The 22,295-nt window shown below is 36.5% G+C and overlaps 1 protein-coding gene across 1 annotated transcript; it reads right to left on the reverse strand.

Annotated features, from left to right (window-relative positions):
- Positions 1 to 10,769: 10,769 nt before the first annotated feature.
- Positions 10,770 to 21,659, reverse strand: lrif1 (ligand dependent nuclear receptor interacting factor 1). Its single transcript, XM_028797060.2, has 4 exons — positions 20,756 to 21,659; positions 17,681 to 19,175; positions 13,921 to 14,190; positions 10,770 to 13,722 (listed from the first exon to the last, which is right to left on the reverse strand). The coding sequence occupies exons 1-4, from the start codon at positions 20,827 to 20,829 to the stop codon at positions 13,282 to 13,284; spliced, it is 2,280 nt and encodes a 759-aa protein (XP_028652893.2). The 5' UTR covers positions 20,830 to 21,659; the 3' UTR covers positions 10,770 to 13,281.
- Positions 21,660 to 22,295: the final 636 nt, after the last annotated feature.

A 22,295-nucleotide genomic window follows, 5' to 3' on the forward strand; every position in this document is an offset into this window, starting at 1 on the left:
CCGTACCCACTGTAAATGCAAAGACTTATTATTATTAGATGTGGTGAAGGGGCGTCCCGGCCAGGCATGGGCCCCGGACATCCGTTACACCCCTCAGTATGGTAATTAAAGGCTCATTTTCAGTCTCCCTGTTTTAGGCAAGATAACCGAGAGGGCTATGGCCATTCAATAAATTGACTTGTAAATATACATAATCTTTATGGAAATTTTTCAGTGTGGGTTTTTTGGTCCTACCACATAAATGAGACAGGTTTTCTGAAGGTCCTAAATGATATTAAAGCTAATAACATTTACATTGTTTCAGATTCAGGATCATCAAGTAGCAACCACAGGCCAAACCTGACACATATGCAAGTTTCCTGTGGTCCCAAGCCATCTTCCAAAACATTTTTTTCATTTACATCAAAATTATGTAAAATTCGCAAATATCAAGTGTCTATAAAATAAAGAAGATGCAGAGGGTTGACCTAATATGGTTGGGTTTCAGTTGTTCCTGCAATACATTTATTCAATCAGTTTTAACATTATCCTGTGACATCAAAAAGGTTGGATGAGTAATTGAAGCCACACAATTTCACATTTTTAACAACAGATTAAACAAAATGGTTTTGTTAAGGATGTAACAGAGTTTCTTTTTATCCATGTTTAGAGAATTTTCCATGAGTTTTTATGAACAAGCACAAAAAGGTCTTTTTTATTTTTACAAGCAAGAGATTTTACATTCATTTTCATGCACTTTTTGGTTTCCTGTGTTAGAATGAGCTTAAATGTGACTGGTTGGAGGTTAACAATATTCTTGGAACATCAGGAACTGAAGATATCAGCCATGCGGTCAGTTTGAAAGGAACAGGTGCTGAATTCTTGTTAGCAAGGCATCCAAGGTATAAAAGAGAATTCGTAATGAAATAAAATAATTTAATCCATGTTTGCCACTTCAATTCTCTATTGATTCATCAGTGACTAGGGATATTTAATCAGCATAACTGACACCATCCAAACGTTGGATATTCTCTGCTACAACATTAACATGATGTGCAGTGCCTGCAGCTGACAGTTTTTTTTACAAATTAGTAACCTTACCCATTAATATTTCACTAGAAAGCTGTGAAAAATGTCTGTAAAGCACTCTTAATATCAGCAAAGGCTTTATTGTGCTTGGCCAGTTCTCTTTTATGGTTATGACTTTCATTGCAGACCATTTCAGAATGAAGGCATTATTAAGACATGCTTTGCTGTCCATTCATCATTGAAATGATGATTCTTGGTGTTTATTTTCCTCTTCTTGTATTTTGACAGTGGTATTTTTGCAAGCTACCTTGTTTTGATCGATAACTTACAACATGAATTTTGAATGTTATATCCTGGGTAATTATTCAAAGTTCCACGATTAGAGGTACATCCATTGTTGATTTTCTTTCTTGTTTAAAATACACTTTCCAGAAATATGCATTACAATAAAATGATTATAATATCACAATGAAACACATATTTTACCATATAAAGAAAAATTAAAAATCATTGACATCCAAAGTACAATCAATTCAATTAAACTTAGTAAACATTAAGATCAATTAATCTGAAACAACACTGAAACCCCCACCTCACTGTAAATTATCATGTGGAAAAATATTAAATTATTGCTGTTTTTATTTGGAATGATAATACACCAGATTGAATTCAATGCACCAAATGCTTGATGATTCCTTATTTTGCATAGATACAAATTTGACAGATTTGAACTGACTTTATGTGTGTGATGAGAATGAGTGGGTGACTGGATGAAAGTTAAGTTGAATGAACTGTGGCCACGAAAGGCTGGATGTCTCTAATTCTTTTACAATCAAATATCAATCAGACAGAGGTTCTCATAGTTGGACATGGCGCTCAAAAACTAAAAATACATTGACACTTTAAAACACTTTCACTGGAAACAAAACATTCAGCTATACTCAGCAGTCATTTTTAACAATACATTCAGATCTAAAAATATGAGAAGCTTCTGCAAACTTGAATAGTTTCATTTAAAGAATATCACTAAAGTACAAAACTGTCTCACAAAGGATAATAGTGAAAAATATATTCATATATTTAGGAGACATGTCAAGGACCATGTGTCTCCTGCTCTTAAGTCCCTTCACTGATTAGATAGATAGATAGATAGATAGATAGATAGATAGATAGATAGATAGATAGATAGATAGATAGATAGATAGATAGATAGATAGATAGATAGATAGATAGATAGATAGATAGAATTGATTCTAAAATCACTTTCAGAATTGATTCTAAAATTCTCTTGTTGATTTTTAAATGTTTTCATGGCCTTGGTCCTCTCTATTTAATGGATATGATTGTCAGATACACCCCAGACAGGTGTCATAGATCATCTGCTAACAGCCTATTGGTCATTCCTACAACTAGACTGAAATATGAAGAGTCAGCTTTTAGTTATTATGGCCCTAAGCAGAGGAAGTGCTTGTCTTAAAATTCACGATGCACCAGTAAGCTCAAAACCTATTTGTTTAATGCTACCTTTAGTTAATTAGTTAAGCTATATTTATTCAATACGTGTGATTTGAAATCATTTTATTTAAAATTTCTTTAAATGTCATTTTATTCTATTAATTTTTAATTCTGTAACATTTTGTTAACAGTTCTGTAAAAGTGTGCTATATAAATAAACTTTATTATTGTTATCTTTGACACATTTAACTAATGAGATACAACAGTCACAAAACCCACAAGAAGTGAAGCAGTAGCTTTGCAATGGAACATGTTTGTGGCTTTTATATCCTTTGTTCAATGAGAAACTCCAGAGAAACAAGCAGACATATTGTTATTACTAAATCACTACAAAAAACACTAGCTAATTGCTTGTAAAGTCAATAGTTTTGTTTTTAAAAGAGTTAAAAATAAACATATAATAACATAAGGGAAAAAATATCACCGTTCATCTTCTGTGTACTTCTGTTTTCTAGGTTAATATATACAGTGGACCCTTGACTTACGAACTCAATTCATTCGCGAGGGCTGGTTGTGACTCAAGTTGGTTTTAAGTCAAGACTATTTTTCCCATAAGAAATAATGGAAATACCCATAATGCGTTCCGAACCTCCCACAGCAACACTTACTTAACCTTTTCATAATAAAAAAGGGTTGTATAATGTGCATAATTTACCAAAACACCAATAATTTTTCTAATGTACTAACCAAAAACTTATAAAAAGTGCCTAGCCTACCAGAAACAACAATTTCATACTGTACTCACCATTTAATTTGACATCTTTGGGCTGCAGGAAGGGAGGAGGAGGAGAATGAAATGGAAGGTGGTTATTGTTTGGAAGGAGCCTATCCTTATACAAACCTTTTCTTTGTAAAATTGTCGAGATGGTGGATTTCGACATGCTGTACATATTAGCGAGATCGGTCACACGAACACCACTCTCATATTTCTGCACAATTTCCTTCTTCGTTTCGATTGTGATTGCTTTCTTTACCTTCGTTACCTTCTCCTCCTTCCTTAGCAATTATCGAAAAAAATTATATAAATCACTGCACTGACTGAAAATACGTCCACAAACACATGTATCTGGGCTCCGACTGACGCTTACAAGCGCTCTCGGCTGTTTGTTTACAATCGTGCAAGCGGATACACGTGACCGCATTCGGGTCGTAATGCAAGATGTTGGTCGTAAATCAAAACAAAAATTTTGGTCGTAAATCAAGTTGTTCGCATGTCAGGCCGGTCGTATATCGAGGGTCGACTGTATATATATTTTAGAACAAGCTATCCTTTCCCTTTCCCCATTTGTTTCTCTTGAAATATAGTTTTCTCACTCTATCCTTCTGTGCCATTAGGAGCTTTCTTTCAAAGTTAAACTACACCACTCAAACAAATTAAGGGGACACTTCATCATCACAGTCTAACACCAAGTCAGTTAAGGTTCAGGGATATCAACCTGTCAAGTTAGTAGGCATACGCGATTGTGAATCAGCTTCATCTGCTTTGGTGCAAATAAAAGTGACAAGAGGTGCAGTGGAGAGGCAACAGCAAGATAACCCCCAAAAAGGGAATTGTTTTGCAGGTGGTGGCCACAGGCAATTGTTTTCCCTTTTCTTCCTGACTGATTCTTCTCTAGTTTGTGTTTTACTTGTTTTCTTTGTTACTAGTGGTAGCATGGGACAGTACCTGCTGCCAATTCAGGTTGCATAGGTTGTCCAGCTCTTTCAGGATGGCACATCCATACATGCCATGGCAAGAAGGTTTGCTGTGTCTTCCAGCACAGTCTCAAGAGCATGGAGGAAATACCAAGAGACAAGTCATTACACAAGGAGAGCTGGACAGGGCCATAGAAGGGCACAAACCCAGCAGCAGAATCGGTATATGTTCCTTTGTGCAAGGAGGAACAGGAGGTGCACTGCCAGAGCCCTACAAAATTACCTCTAGCTGGCAACTGGTATGCATGTTTCTGAGCAAACTGTCAGAAACAAACTCCATGAGGGTGGCATGAGGGCCCAACGTCCTCCAGTGGGACCTATGCTCACAGCCCATCACCATGCAGCTTTATTGTCATTCACCTGAGAATACCTACCATAATTGGCAGCTCCACCATTGGCTCCCCGTTCTCTTTACAGATAAGAGCAGTTTCACATGAGCAAATGTGACATATGTGAAAGAGTATGGAGAAGCCATGGTGAATGTTATGCAGCCTGCAATATCATCCAGCATGACCAGTATGGCGGTGAGTCAGTGATGATCTGTTGAGTCATGTCATTGGAGGGTCGCATAGACTTTCACATGCTAGACAATGGTACCCCAATGGCTTAGGTACTGGGATGAAATCCTCAGACCCACTGTCAGACCTTACACTGGTGCAGTGAGCCCTGTTCCTCCTGGTGCTGGACACTGCCTGGTCTCATGTGACTAGAATGTGTAGGCTGTTCCTTAATGATTGAAGGCATTGATGCCATTGACTAGCCTGCATGTTCTCCAGACCTGAATCCCACTGAGAACCCCTGGGACGTTATGTATTGGTGCACCCAATGCCATCAAGTAGCGCCATGGACTGTCCAGGAGCTCACTGATCCAGGTCTGGAAGGAGAGCCCCCAGGACACTATCTGCCATCTCATCAGGAGCATGCCCAGACATTGCAGGGAGTGCATACAGGCACATGGGGTCCATACACACTACTGAGTCACATTATGAGATGCTGTGATGAAGTTGGATCAGTCTGTGATTTCAATTTTTGACTTTGATTTTCAGTGTGATGCTGAATCTGTCCCTCCATAGTTTGGTGATTTTGGTATCCCTCAACTGTTGTTACATCATTTTGTTCTCAACAAATTACACAGTATTACTCAGTATAGACTTTCCATTTGAATATTTTGATCATTGATATCCAATGTGTGATTCAAGTGTTTCCTTAATTTTTTTTAACAGTGTATTTTTTGGGAAGTTCCGACATCTCCCTTGTCAACTGCAAAAGAGCTTGCTGGGGTGTTGCTTTATAAAGTTATACTGGCTATGTTTCTGCTTCTATATCTGCTTGTTATAGTTCAGACAAAAATATAGATTTTTTTGCTCCTTATATATTTTGTTTCAAGATCATTCTGACTTTTTGGGAGTTTTTGAACAGAGAATCTCCTTGTATGTTTTTTTATGTTATTGTCTTAAGGTATATGTTAATAATTATTATTGTTACACATTTGTATTATCACAGTGCCGTTTTGTTTTTGCATTGGCAGTGCCATCTTCAGTAACTGTTGCCCAGTTCACACAAGATTGTGCTTTTAAAGTGAAGACCCGCCTCTCCCTCTCATTCATTGGTCAAGAACCCTGTCTTCAGTTCAAATGCACAGTCCTATTTGAACAGGCTTCCTGCCTGTGAATAACTTTGTTTTTGAATGTAATTATTTGACAGAAGTTTAGCAATACATATGTTTTGCACATTGTATGCATATGTCTGCATGACATTTTTTCTTGGATGTTTTTATATTGTTTGCTGCAGTCCAGTATTGGTCTCCATAGATACCCATTCTACCAGAAGCATTGTTATTTCTATATAACAGGAAAATTTATTCTTTTGTATTGAAAAAGGGAATGTTGGGTATAAATATAATTTCACCACGTAGCACATCCTGGAAAAATGGTAGTTCCAATCAGATTGGAATGTAACACTTTGATCTGTAATCTTGTACTACTGTCTGCAGCACACGTCATCCTGTCTCATTTTCCTGTGCAGGCCACCTGCCCTTCTTCACTTGCCCATCCACCCCTATTGGTTATTGCCCCCCATTGCTTCTGCTGGCAGCCTTCAGAAAGCCCCAAACAGTCTGATGACCATGATTCTTTCTCAGTGCTGAGCAGATTAAAACAACATGGTGTGTTACCATAGCCTACTTGCTAAATCAGTCAAAGCATTTTTTAGATTTTTCTATTAAAGAGGTTCTTTCTACCCCTAAATATTAATATATTGAAAAGTCTTTTCTTAAGACACATGCCACCTAGAAGTGCAATCCTGCCAACTTTTATTTTTTTTAACTAAATGAGAAAAAACATTTTTGATGATGAGTAAGTGGGTCAGTTAGTCAACTTTGCATTTAATAAATATTTCATTTAGTGTTATTTATCAATAATGAAGTTTAAAGGTTCAGAATCTCACAATTTAAGTGACATAACACAAATCAATACTTACTAACATCTTGGAATAAAAAGTTATGTTTTTAAGACTTTGTTTTAACATTTGAAACAGTAACGCATAGAGACAACATTTTAAACCTCAAAAACTGCATTCTTTTATACAAAATGTATGTTTAAATGGCACTTAAGGACACAATCTCCCATGTCAAAGTAATGTACACTGTGATTGTGAAAAAACAACTTTGCCTTTGTGTATTATCATGGAAATTCATTTGTTATTTTGAGTCATCTGCAGTACATAGCTGTAGCAAAACATCGTGTGTGTGTGTATGAATGTTAGGTGTAGGTGTGCCATGTGGATGACTTTGTCTGCATGTGGACAGGTGCCTTGAGCAAAGATTTACTAGCTTGACACGATCAGACCGAATGGTTGTTTCCGACCTGAGCATCAGTCAACACCTGTGCCAGAAGGTACCCAATCACCACGTTGCTCTTTTTCAAAGGAGTCCTTTCTTAACTGCTATCCCCTGTGGAAATACAGCAATCATTAACACTAGGTGCTCTTAGCACTATACCTCGGCACAGCTCTGCTGCAAGAGTCTTTACATGAACCAGCAACAAACCGTCCTGCTCTGCCTTCACTGATTCTCTGTGTCTTACAGGATTGAATATAAAAATCCATTAATAAGCTACAAAGTTTTAAATGGCTTTGTGCCAGACTACATCAACAACTTTCTCCATCACTATGCTCCTGTTCACCCACTAAGGTCCTCTGACTCTGGCAATCTTGTTGTGCCCCACGCTAACTTGCACTCTACGGGTGACAGAGCCTACAGGTGTATAGCACCCAGACTTTTGAATGACCTTCCTAAATGAATTATATCAGCTGGCTCAATTCATTCTTTAAAAAAAAACAACTTAAAATGCATTAGATCAGGAAGGCATTCAACATTCTGCTCCTTCTTCCACTTCACCTCTCGGTCCAGATGCTCAGGATAATTTGTGTGTTATATCACAATGTTGTTTGTTCAGGTTTTTCTTCTAGTGTTGAATTTAGTATTTTCTCTGGTTTATTGTCTGTTATTCTATTTAATGCTTTTTATATCCTGTATTTATCTGTTTTTAGTGTTCCATACAGATATTACTTGCATCCAATGCTACATATTCCCTGCTGTTCTGAGACTGTGAAGCACCTTGAGCATGGGAAAGGCACTATATGAATAAAATGTGTGATTATTAACCAAATAATATATACTTACTTTTACACTAAAGCAAAATTAATGAAATACTGTGAAACTAATAGTAGCAAAAAGTGGGAAATCTATTTGAAAAAACTCTTTATTTAACTTACATAAGAATACAGATGAGATGACAAGGATAAGTCTATTTAAGCCTTGTTGCAAAGCTACTTAAAACATTTATTCAGTTCAGAGATCTTTTATCTTGCAAATTTTAGTGGGAGTGCAGAAGTCTTGTCTGGGTTATAGGGGAGATCTTCTCTTCTGTTTTTTTTTCCATGTAGCATGCATCCCAAACTTAAAGACCCCTTTCCATGTGGAGTTAACTATGATTACAAAAATGATGAATGAACCCAAGCTGATGTCCATACTAATCTTAATCACAGCAGGCTAATAAAGAATGCCTTTGGACAGCCCAAAGAAATTAGAATTGATACAGTATATCAAGCAGTCTGGAATCCTAAAAGAATGAAGTAAAAGATACAAAGTTCAAAACAATAAAGAATTAGAATTTAAATCTAGCAGTTTATACTGTTTATCAATTAGGGGATGATAAAGTATGAGCAAACAATCTTTTAGTATGATTTGTTTTAGAATTGATCTTGTGTAGCTTATATTTATTGCAGCTAGTTAATCAGTTCACATCTCAAATATGGATTGGTTGAACATTTATTACAGAAGTCGTCATAGTGGCTTTTTCCATCACCATACAACTTGAAAAATACAAAACTTATCCTTTAAATTTTATTACTGATAAATGACACCGTATATTAGCATGTATAGGGTGGTCCAGATCTAATTATGCAACTGTTCGACTGACAACCATCTCCCCGCCATTTTGGAATGCAGGGCAGGTGCTGCCATCTATCAGCAACAAAAAGAATTTTAAGTGAAATCTCTATGTGCAGGGCAGGTGCTGTGAATTCTCTATGTAATAAACTTAAGTTATGACGTAATGAAGATTGCATAATTAGATCTGGAACACCCTATATATTATTAACATAATCATAAATAAATGAGGGATGAATGTTAAGCAATTTTAGTTAAAAACCATCATTTTCAAGTGACAGACAAGCATAACTTAAGTATGCTGTGCTGATATTATTTCATCATGTTCAAGAACCTTCTAATGCAATCTGAAGTTACTCAATAATAGTAGTAAGCTGCTTAAACCACTGGTAGAAAAGGTTTAAATTTTTCTGCTCCTTTCTCACTTCTAGAGGGCAGCAGTTGCTGCTTTTAGTTTGTTGCAATTGAGAACAGGCTAATACAGCATTGTGGGGTGAGTTATTCAGAGTACCCTTACAGTAGAGCCCATGTTTATTAACTTTGTTACTTTACTATTCAGGAACACGAAGTGTTCAATTAGCTTTACTAGGAATTATATTCACATGTGTTGTTTGTAATGGCAAGAATTAACTAGCCCATTTTTAATGAGAATAGGCCTTTAACTGTTAGCTCCAAGATATGTCCACCTCTGTATAAAGCTTTGTGCCTTTTTGACATCGTCATTTTTTAGTGCACCTATATACTTTTTAATGTGCCAAAAGTAGACTATTATTAAAGATAAAGAAAATAGTGATTTAAATGAATATGATCTTTAAAAGAAATACATTTTCAAAGAGCTCATGAATTCTCTCAATTAAAAGCTTGGGATGCACGAAGGCCTTCAGCCACTCTGAGTTTAATCTCGATTCCTTAAATTACTGGAGAGTCACTTAAATTTGGAGGGGGCTTAAAATGTCAGGCTTGATATGGCAGTAAATGAAAATGTGCTACTGATGGCGTAGGAGTGTAAAATATTTACAAGTGAGAGCCGAGAGTAAAGTTGATCAGGGAGATGATCCATGTGTTTACAGATCCTTTGGTGATTTATTCATCTAATCTGCTGGTAATCATTAATCATGGTACAGTAAACTAAACTTCAAAGAAGAAGTTATTTGCTGGTGATTTCCCTTTACAACAGGCTGGTGTGCTAGATGGGATGTACGCTTTAGTACAGTACACTTTTTAACAATATAATTTAACAAGTGCATATTTGTGCCTGTTTCATGTTTAGCAATTAAAAGTGAATATAAAAATGTAAAATAAGCTACTTCCTATAAGAAATATGCCTACTAATTCCATCAGTTACTTGAAGCGGTTTATACATTTGCAGATTTGTGTTCTTTTTAACTAGATAATGCTCTATAAGATCAGGAATGGTTATATACAATACAATACGCACGTGGCATTGCATTCAGTTAAATGCAGAGGCCCACTTACAAGATCTCAGCCCAATTAAATATTAATGGGATGAGATGGATCACACTGGAGTCAAAAATCAGCCAGCATTTTTATGCTGTACTTTCAACATCTTGTTAATTTCACACCACAATAAATTCACATTATTTTCAGGGAAATCATTATTAGGCATGTGAAACTAATAAACTTCCGATTCCATTAGTCAACTTTTCATATTAAACTTACTACAGAGAATTTCTTAAAGCAGCTGGGAACATCGGTTCCTATACTGCTGGCTAAATGGCATTTTTATTTATTTAATTTCTTGTACAAAACCCCTTTCAATCTTAAAAGCATGAGAAGGGTAGGACTATATTGTGGTTAGAAGGACAAAAGGGTGGGTGACAGACTGGTAAAACGTAGTTTTTATTACAAATTGGCAGGTTTGTTTGCTGTTCGTAACCTAACAAAGATAAAGTGGACAGGAAATATCTTGTTATTCAAAACTGTGGCAGGTTTAAAAAGGGACTTGAGCAGAAATCCCAACATGTAACATAATTTGTTTCAAAAGAAATGTAACAGTTGTGCTGTATTCATCAGAAAAGGTTCTCTTTGTCAGTCCTAAGAAAAAGTATTTAATTGGGAGCATTAAATATTTAATGGTATCTCTGACTTTCACATCACACCTCACCATTTTATTAAAACAAATTAGAACTGGCATTCACTGCCACTCTCATAAACATCATACAGAAATGCACATTAACATTTCACCCAAACAGAATAGTTTCCTAAAAAACAGGCCATAAATGTTTCACAATTCAATCTTTGACTCAAGATTTTGCCAAAAAAAAAGACAACATAAAAAACAATAAATAAGAGTTATTCACTAAAATTAAAAATTTCTTATTACTTCTGACCATTCAGAGGTAATCATTTAAAGAATACAACAAAACACATTTTAAGCAAACCAGATATATACCACAAAACAAGTTTCAAGCTTTAAGAACATAAAACATTTCTCATAGTTTAAATGTTGACTGTTGTATCAACTATTGTTTGCATGATAGGGAATTTTGTTGTGGAGAACATATTATCACACACTCCTTGTTGCAATTAAAATAATAATTATATATACTTTTTTAGTTAATTCATATTGTGGGAGTTTTTTTCTCTACTTTGATTCCATGGCTTTGTATTAAATTTGTATTTAAAATTTGTATTAAACTTTGCTCCACTGACAGACTAAGGAGATCGTTCCTCCCCCACACTATGCGACTAGGGTAAACCTTAACATCATTCAAAGTTATTGTCTGTCTGTATACCTGCATCGTTATCACTCTTTAATTTAATATTGTTTTTTATTAGTATGCTGCTGCTGCTGGAGTATTTGAATTTCCCATTGGGATTAACAAAGTATCTATCTATATAAATAACTTCTTTATGAAAATCCTATTTTGTAATAGCTTCTTTCAATCTGTGTTGTGTGCAACATTCAAACTCCGCTAAAGGTGTGCAATTATTGAATCAATAAATATAAAAAAATGCCTCCACCTCACAATCTATTTAATAGAAATTGTGTAATAATTTCAGGGGAAGGTTACTTGCTCATTTTATGACCATAAGTAACTCAACTTTAACTAGCTTAAGAATGAGTTTTTTTTTTTTTTAATTAATGCATCATTTCTCTATAAATTTTTCATTTAAAAAAAAAAAAATGTTTCTCAAAATGTAAACCTGCATCAAAAAAGTAGCATTATGCTGGCCATACACAATTTTTGGCCTTCTTTTTTATCTTATGTTTGATTCCTTGTTATGTGGAGTCTGCATAATTGTTCTGTGTATTTATGATATTATTTTCAGATGTTAAAGATAAACTTAACATTTGTGTTGTGACAGACAGACATCCTGCCCGAAATAAGTTCTGACTCTCTCTCTCTCTCTCTTTAGCCACTCAGGCAAGCTCAGTATCTCATGGAGTGGAGAATGAATGCATGTATTTATTTACATATAGCATACAGTTCCTACATTTTAACTCCTCCTTGTTTAAGTAAACAAATGTACAGTGATCCCTCGCTATATCGCGCTTCGCCTTTCGCGGCTTCACTCCATCGCGGATTTTATATGTAAGCATATTTAAATATATATCGCGGATTTTTCGCTGCTTCGCGGGTTTCTGCGGACAACGGGTCTTTTAATTTCCGGTACATGCTTCCTCAGTTGGTTTGCCCAGTTGATTTCATACAAGGGACGCTATTGGCAGATGGCTGAGAAGCTACCCAACTTACTTTCTCTCTCTCTCTCTCTTGCGCTGACGTACGGGGGTGTGAGCAGGGGGGCTGTGTGCAGCTGCTTCCTGAAGGACATGCTGCACGGTGCTTCGCATACTTAAAAGCTCAAAGGGCACGTATTGATTTTTGACTTTATTTGTTTTTCTGTGGCTCTCTCTCTCTTCCTGCTCCTGATAGAGGGGGTGTGAGCTGCCGCCTTCAACAGCTTTGTACTGGCGGTGCTTCGCATACTTAAAAGCCCTATTGATTTTTTTTTTTGACTGCTTGCTTTGCACTCCTTTGAAAAGGAAGATATGTTTGCATTCTTTTAATTGTGAGACAGAACTGTCATCTCTGTCTTGTCATGGAGCACAGTTTAAACTTTTGAAAAAGAGACAAATGTTTGTTTGCAGTGTTTGAATAACGTTCCTGTCTCTCTACAACCTCCTGTGTTTCTGCGCAAATCTGTGACCCAAGCATGACATTCTAAAAATAACCATATAAACATATGGTTTCTACTTCGCGGATTTTCCTATTTCGCGGGTGGCTCTGGAACGCAACCCCCGCGATGGAGGAGGGATTACTGTACTTGAATTTTGCTAAAGATCCCTTTGATCTATACAACACAGAGAATTTAGGCTACAAGGAGGACGATTATGGTCTTTCGTGAGGTTAAGATTTGAGTGACAGGAGCTTGCTTTAGTTTTCCTTACAAATTGCAACTTTTTTTAGTATTTAAAAATGCTGTTTGTTGGCATGTGGGGTTCAGGATTGAGTTTGCTTTTGAAAAATTAAGAACTGTTACAAAAAAAACCCAAAAAAACTGTAGAATTTAACATAATAAAAATTCACCAGTCCAAAAATGTACTGTTAAATTTATCTCTTGGGATTAACAGCTCCCTTGTCCTTGATTCAGCTAATGGAGACTACCCTGTTCTTTCGTATTTCTTCAAGAGCCGTTTCCTTCTGTTTCAAAAGTTCTTTTAACCTTTTTATCTTTTCCTCCCTCACAATTTCTTCAGAGTCCATCGGGGTTACAATAAAAATATCCTCATCCATAGTGCTAGCAGAAGTATTGCTAGATCCAGAAGGGATGGAGTCCAATTGTTTGCTGCAGTGTGCTACTTCATCCATGGCTGAATCCTTGTCATTACTTGGCACGAAATTATGCCCACTTGTATTCTCACATGGATGTACATTATATGGGCTCACTCCTTGTTTTCTAGAATTCTCTTCACTGGAAGAAGGAATAACCATGTCACCCTGAGAGTCAATTTTCATTTTTTTAAAGTCTGGTGGGAGGCATTCACTTGTTCGTTTTGGAGATGTTTTTGGATCACATTTTCCAGAAACCTAATAAAAAACATTAAATAGTGTTACTTATTATAACTTTTTTATTCCAATTTCAGGATTACTAGTGATGATAGCATCGATTAAGAGATAAGAACTATACAATTTAAAACCAAACAAATTCTACTCTGTGGAATTATAACATATGAACACAGTATTCATTTATAAATGAAATGAATATTACAAATCTGGCATACATACCTCTGTTTGACTCAGATTTAGTTTCTTTGCTCTTGCATCAGCTTTGGATTCTTGAATTAATTTTCGAATGCCCTCCAGAGGATTCTTGTTGTTTAAAATGACTTGCTGTGTCTTTGCTTGTAAGCTTATAGATTTATGGGGTGAACATCTTTTCAGGCATATTTTTACATCTGACGTGATTCCAAACCTCTTACGTAACTGGCTATCTGTTTCATACTTCCTCTTGCTTGGCGTGTGTCCGCTAAACCCTTCACATAGGTCCACAGGAATCTAGAGGGGAAAAAGAAAGTCATGAAACTTGATAAACATTTTACAACCTATTAATTCTGGCTGTGTCACATAATTAATCATAGTAAAACATGTATGTTCTGCACGTCTGTATAAAGTGTTTATTTTTTACTTGAGCTGTATAAAAGAATAAGAAGAACTGGAAGTCCCCAAGAGTTACTTTCAACCAGATAACTTAAAAACTTAGCAAATGTTAGAAACTAATACTCAGTGCAACAGTGCTATCATTGAACATTTTTTGATTAGAAAAGGTTGGATCAACCAATCATTTTGTCATAATAATTTAAAAAAATGTATACATCTGCCTTATTCTCATTTTTTAGGCTGAATTATTCAGCTTATATACAGCAATTAAAATCTAAAGTCTGCTCTGAAATGTCTGAATTGCAGTATATACTGTTTGCAATATGGTGGTCAAAACTGCACACAGTATTGATGAGACATATACTTTTTTCATGATTAAATTACATTATTTTTCATGGAAATCACAATAACATGACCCCTGTAAATATAATACACCTATCCTCACATCTAAAGAGCAGCTAAATACAACAACAAAAACAGAAGCTAGGTATGGCCCAACTCCCAATTACACATATGCCCGCATATATGCAAGTTTTTCGTTCCCTACTCACCTAGCAGTCAAAAAGAAACTGCAAAATAGAAAATGCTGCCTTAAATCAGAGTATTTCAGAGCCCCATGTGCCAGAATTAATTGTACCAATAAACAGGAGGATGGCTTTGTGACATCTAACAAGTTTAGTTGATGTTGAAGATTCCTACTAATGGAAAGTGAGGTAATTTAGGCGGTTTGTCATTTCATTAGAAAACAGTGTAGGATTCTGAATGCATGACAAATCTAAAGTTCATGTTAGTCAAAGTGTTCAAAAATTTGTTTGTTTTTTTAAATTACAAATATAATATATAATTTGAGTGCATTTTGAGATTTCCCATCTTACATGTGCCCACAGAAATTTTGGTGGGGAAAAAAAAAATGAGATAAGGAAGTTACTGAAAATGTACAGTGTATTAATTAATGTTAGGTTCTGTTTAAGATTCAAGCTGAAATTCTTAAAATGGTCACATTACTAACACTGAAGTGAGCTGGTTCATGTTAGTGCTTATACCTGCACTGTATTACAAAACATGATTTACAAAACAGTATGTTTTATTTTTTGTCAACAATCTTTTGGGTCTCTCAATATACTTAGCCTATGTATGTTATTTTGGGTTACCTTTCTCAAGTAAAATTAAATGCATCCTCCTTTGGAGCAGGAAATATTGTAGTTTTTATATAAGCCAATGTTTTTCATTCATTCATTTTCCACCGCTTCCCTTAGGACTTTGTGGGGGCAACAGTCTTAGCAGTGAGGCCCAAACGTTCTTTTCTCTAGCCACACTTGCCAACTCATAGTATGGGATCCCAAGGCGTTTGTTCCCAGGACATCTAAGAGATACAGTACTTCCGGGTAGCACTGGGTCTTCCTGGGGTCTGCTCCCAGCTGGTTGTCCCCATAAAACCTCCAGATGTGTCCAGGATGAATTTGTATTAGATGCCCGAACCATCTCAACTGGCTTCTCGATGCAGAGGGTCAGGGGCCCTACCCCAAGCCTCTCCTGGATATCTGTTATTCTCACCCTAAGGAAGAGCCAAGCCACCCTGCGAAGGAAGCTCATTTCACCTCCCTTCCCCGGCTGTGCCTTGATATCCTGTACATGGTGCCGATTCCCCCCAGAGTATGCAGACACAGCTCTCACTGTAATTATACAGGGTCCAAATTCCCTTATAAGGGGCCCCAGAACCTCATACACTCCAAGCACCCCGTACAGAATTCCTTGAGGAACACAGTCAAGCGCCTTACCCAAACCCACAAAACACGCTTAGACTGAATGGGAGTACCCCCATGCTCCCCCAGAATCCTCATAAGGGTAAAGAGCTGGTTCACTATTCCACAGCCTGGGTGGAATCCACATTGGTCCTCCTGGATCCTCTGAAGATCAGAGATTCCACAACTGGGTGGAGTCTCCTGTCTAGTACCCTAGCATAAGCCTTGCAAGGAAGGTTGAGGAGTTTCATCCCCAGATAGTTGGAGCATACCCTCTTGTTCAGTTTTTAAAAATGGGGACTGGTCTGCCACTCCAGAGACATGGCTCCAGATGACCATGCAACATTGAAAAGGCACGTTAGCCACGACATCAACATTGTCCAGCGCCTTCGTCATTTCACGGTCTGGTCTCTCTTTCCATGGCTTTCCACAGTCTCTCCAAACTCCTTCCACAATCAGGTTTTTACTTCCCAGCCCGCCAAGTCCGTAGCCCTTTTGGTCTGTCGATACCTCTCTCCCGTTTCTGGAATCCCCCGTGCTAAAAACATTAACAAAAGGCTTCTTTTTTATCCTTACAGCATCCCTCACCTCTGGTATCCAGAATTGGTCCTAGGGTTGCCACAGCAAAAGGCACTTATGTTGGAGGCACTGAACAAGGCCCATTCAGACTATATGCCCCCAGCCTCTCCCAGGATGAGGGAAAAGCTCTTTTGGAAGTTGGAATTGAATGCCCCAACCACTCTCTCCGTTTGGCCCCCATGTGAGTGGGTGAGTGAGTGAGGCATTTCCTGTGTTGTATCCAGTGATCCTGGGATAGGCTCCTGCCCCTGTGACTATGAACTTGATTAAGCAAGTTATGTTCTTAATACTTGACACTCTCAATGACACTTGCCTTACCAGTGGCAAACTGAAATATGCTTTTAAGATTGACTTTTGTATTATTAATATTCTACCACAGACCTTGCAGTTAACATTTTGTTATGCACAACTGCCCTTCATTGATTTTTTTCCTTTTCTTATCACTGTATGTATTTAGTGTGCATATCCATTAGTGGGCCAACTAAATTCCAACAAATATCTGTCAGCCAGAAATTCGCAATACATACACAAGCCACATTCAGAAATACTCTGTTGGACTAATATAGATTTAATTGTCAAACCAATGTAAAGAAGACCTAACATGTAAACTCGGTGAAATCAGTTTTCAGTCTAACTAATCAATATTTATAGCAAAATTATGTTTCAACTGAGCTTACAATCATGGACCACACAGCATGGATATAACACGAATAATCATCAGAATATGGAGTAAATTGACAATCCTGATCTAGATTTTCCTATTACTTGAAATGACCACAAGACAATGAAAAACGCTACAGAAAAATCATTAATTTCCTATTAATGTTTACTGATGTAACAGAAATTAAATTAGTTCATGTTTAATGCTATTAGGAAAATACCTAACAATAATAAGCAGATGTTTTATTATATATACACGACACATATACATTTCTCCACTGCACTGCTGCAATCAGAAATGTTTACTAACGTCCATAAGATTTCTGCATTACTTTAAAATTCTAATACCGTACTGGAAAATTATTCAACCCAAAAAAAAAAAATTACTAACAAAAAAGCATGCTTACCTGTTGAACTGTGCTCCCATGGCTGAATAATACAGATTCCTTGTAAGACAAAGTGTGGTTTTCACTGGTAATAGGGTCATTGTCATTAGTCATATCTATTACTTCTGCAATTGTACATATCCCCCGGCGTACAGTTTGGACAGCTACACACTTCTGTCTTCCTGGAGTGCTGTTACTTGATTTAGAAAATTCTACATGTTGAACTTCGTCACTGTTATCAACATCTGTATCGGAGTCATCCTGTATTACAATTGGCTTTTCAGAAGTAACATTTCTTTTAATAAAACAAGTGGAGCTACTGGTAGGCTGGCTTGATTGCAAAGAAAATTTAAGAGTTCTCTCCATTTCCGTCTCAGCTGTTGGCTTTTCGGTTTTCACATTCAGCACAGCCTCATTGCCTTTGTGCTTGACAACCTGCAGTTTTGTTGGTTCGGGGTTTTTCTTAGCCAGTAAGTATGTTTTTCCATTGCACATAACCAGTGAATTATCTTTTCCTGAAGTAGTTTGAGTAGTGGCTGTTTCTGATAATACCGAAGGCTCCTTTGCACCTTTTTCTGCTTGTTCAATAGTTGCTAATGTTTTAAGAATCTTTGATGCAGCATTATGATTTGGCTTTACAGGAACAAGGTATGGAGCTGGAGAATCAGGATTTTCCTGGACCACCCATTTCATAGGTGCACCTTGATTTTGTACATGTGAGGAAACAATCTTAAGAGGTTCTTGTGAATTTTTTATTGGATTTACATTTACAGCTGGTGCAGGAGTCTTCACTAATGTAACTTGTGCTTCTTTAGGAGCTGTCAATGGAACCGACTTCAAAGGGGTGAGTTTTACTGTATTCACAGGTGCAGTTTTTACTGCATTTACAGGTGAGAGATAAATCACAGTCTGCACATTTTTTTGGGGTTCTTGTGACCCAGATCCTACAGTTGCCAGGATTTTTTCCTGTATCCCAGGTGAGAGTGTTGATGTTGAAACAGCCTTGCTTTCAGTTCCAGTGGAAATATGAAATTTACTCCCAGCAGGGAGCACTAGTGGTTTTGTAGTCACAGGATGTGGGTTTATGTTTACAACTGAGTAGGCATGGTCAGCATTGACCATATGTGATGTACCTGGAACCAGCTTCTGTTTGATTAGAGATGGAACACAAACCTTAATAGAAGAGTTTGTTGTGGGTATGGCAACCTTTTCATTTACTGGAATTGTGCTTACTGGCTTTAAAACAAAAGTCCTTTCAGCAGGAATAATGTATTTTCCGGAACTGCTTTGTTCAAGAACAGGCAAGGCACTTTGTGTGATGGCAGACTGTGCAATCTGAATTGGAGAAGATGTGAACACTCTCTGCTGCTCAACAATTGTCTGAAGACAAGCATTTGTTGTTTTGTTATGGCTGGGAGCGATTGGTATGCACTGAGGACCTATAGGAATTAGCTTCAAGAGTTTTTTTCCACTTGCATCAAAAGCATGCAGTACCCTATACATTCCACCAGTAGAACTATTAAAAAAAAAAAAAAAAAAAAGAAAATTAACCAAAATTAAACTTCATTTAACCATTTACACATGAACTGCTCAATGAATTATCACAAAATAAAAATGTGTCTTCCTTTTTAGTTTATCTACAACAGCTATCATCTTCCTAGGACCCTGAATTGTATGGGTTAGAAAAATAGATGGTTGAATGGATAAATTAAACACTCCTATTAAATTTTATTGAGGATACAATATTAATTACCCAGTGCAGCAAATTAAATATTATTCATTTACATACTACTAAAGCAATCTTTACATTCACTTAGGCACAACACAGTTAATTTGAAAACGTTGACTGATTCCACAGTTTTGTCAAGATTATTACTGGGTTTCCCTGCACCCGAGTTGTAAACCACTGAATATTTTTTTCAAAAATTTTAAACATTTAGAAGGTACATTGTCAACTAAAATTAATCATAGTACCAGTTATGATCAGACTTCACACACATACCCTGCTGAGAAGACAGACAGGCAACTTATTCACCTTTTCTGTTACAGTGTAGCAGAGAACTGTCTAGCGCATTCGCACCACTTTTTGTGAGAAAAAGTAAGCACAATGTTTATATAAGAAAAAACATCACTATCTGCTGCAAGCTAAAGCATTTCACAGCTACAACCAGTAAGCACTTGCTTTGTCAAGGAAGGATGATTGGAAAATATCTACACTTGTGAGATATGATCTAAATTTGGGGGAAAAAAATACAGCAAAACACAAACGTTTTATCTAGACATTAACAAAGATACAAACCTCAATGGTGGGTATTAAAATGCATGTTAGAGATCAGTCTTTTAAAACCATTCAGGTATATACTACCAATATTTGCATAACAAAATTCTTGCAAATGCCACTTTAATTAGAAATTGATACTTTGATGTATGTCAGGAAATAATTTGAAAAAAACGTGCAACTCTGAATTGCCCAAGAACTATAACTCAAGTGTTACAGTGAAAATATATTGAAATGCTTGACGATTTAATGTGTTACATCTAACCATTTTCGGAATGTGCCTGTGTATTGTAAGCTCCGGGGAAGTTTTTATTATTTTTAATAAAAGCTCCATAAACAGCTCATAGATGCGAGTGTAAAAGACGTTAGTAACTACGGAGCACGAAAAATCATGAGTATTACATGTAGGTACGGAATCAAACCCAAATAGTGAACGAGAAGGCAAAAGCAATTGCTAATTCTTTAAATACCAAGAACAACTGAAAATGAACTTTACTCATAAACGATATCACTTCTACATCTATTCACATGAATATACACAATTTAACACTAAGAAATTAATACGTTACATATATGAAATAGATGGCACAAGATTCAGTTTACGCGTAAATGTTGTTAAAATGGTTTTATGCCAATACGTTATTATAAACATTTGAAAATAATTTCAATTTGGAATTTCAGATCTTTTAGTATGTTCCCAATTAACTGAGGGTCACATTATAAAATGGTAACACGATAAAAGAATATATTCTAAAAAAGCATCTCTGGATACTAAAATGCCGGTCTGCGAGCATGATTTCAAAATACATCTTACTTACCTTGCGTTTGAACTAGGTGCTGTGACAGCGGCATTCATTTTAACAGGAACTGAAATGTTATTCGCGGTACTCATGACGTCCAAGTATTAAAATTCCCAAAACATGAAGCAGGAAATTGAACTTTTTCAGGGAATTATCTTCAAAAACATGATTTTCAGAGTATATACAATAGAAGTTAGCCTACGTGCGGTTACTGTAGTTTTAATTGCGTTTTCACCTTTAACGGGCAATAGAGTTTTTCAGTCAGTCATTTTCTAACCCACTTCGTCCTGAACGGGGTCGCGGGAGTCCGCTTGGAGCCTATCCCAGCTAGCATAGGGCGCAAGGCAGGAACAACCCCTGAACAGGGCACCAGTCCAATAGTTTTCAAAACATAAAATGCTGGTGCCGTAATTTATCGCCACCTAACGGTATTTTCCAAATAATCGACTGCAGTTCCTCGATTGGCCACTGGAGCTGCGAAAATCAAGGCGAAAACCCAAGCACAGAAAAATGGCGGAAGTACTGGATAACTATATCCGCCCGCTCAAAAGCTCCACCTCCGAATCAATCTAAATAATCTTCGTCAAAAATAAATGATCAATATTAATAAAAATGGTAACTGATATAATATAAAATGCTTCAAGGCCAGTACAAGTTGTAATGTATCCGTTTGCCTTTTATCTCTAAAAACGTCGTCTTCTATTTATTCACCTATTTATGCCGTCAGGGAATACAACGGCAATAACGATACCAACACAAGCAATGTTCAAAAACAGGTTAGATGACTAGTTAAAATAAATATTTTTTGGTTTCAAAAAAACCAAATCAGCCAAACAAACGACGATCTTTGGTTTCTTATCTGCCTCCTTACATCACGTCCTCTGACTGCCAGCTGTTAGTAGATGTAATTGAATCTGCGCCTTTTCATTGGTTCTTAACTTATGAACTTCCTGTCTATTTATCGCGTGCCTACAGGGAAAAGTCACGTGCAACCAACCAACGAGCAATTTACGCGAGAGGCCCACTTTGACCCGGAGCTACTATTGAAATAACGCTATTACTTCCGGTTTGGTGTGCAATTCCTTCCTTTAAAAAAGGAGGATGCATGCGTCGAAATTGAGCAGAGTTCGTATTGTATTCTCCGAGTACGTTAACTGTTACATTATATGACGAAAATAAATAACTACATTTAGTTAAAGGAGTAAAGAATTTTCTTAACCATACTTTCAAATCATTTATAAATATAGTATGTTAACCTCTTCAAAAGCAGCCTAAAGGAACTGTAGTAGTAGTATCACTTGTTGCACAGTTTTATAATTTGTAGTTAATCATTCATTTAGTTAGTCGTTCATTCAAACTTAGGAGTAATATATTTGTAACACTGTCAGACTTTCTTTGAAGTTGTGCATTAATTTAGTTATTCTTACTAGTATCAATAAAGTAACGATTTTTTATTTTTCATATCAACTTTTTAAATCTGTACTTTAATGAAGTACTACAATAAGTTTATACTTTAAAAAAGTTTCTTAATTTTTACTTTTACTTAAGAACTGGTCAA

Source organism: Erpetoichthys calabaricus, chromosome 3, assembly GCF_900747795.2.
Source record: "Erpetoichthys calabaricus chromosome 3, fErpCal1.3, whole genome shotgun sequence".
NCBI classification, from domain to species: domain Eukaryota; kingdom Metazoa; phylum Chordata; class Cladistia; order Polypteriformes; family Polypteridae; genus Erpetoichthys; species Erpetoichthys calabaricus.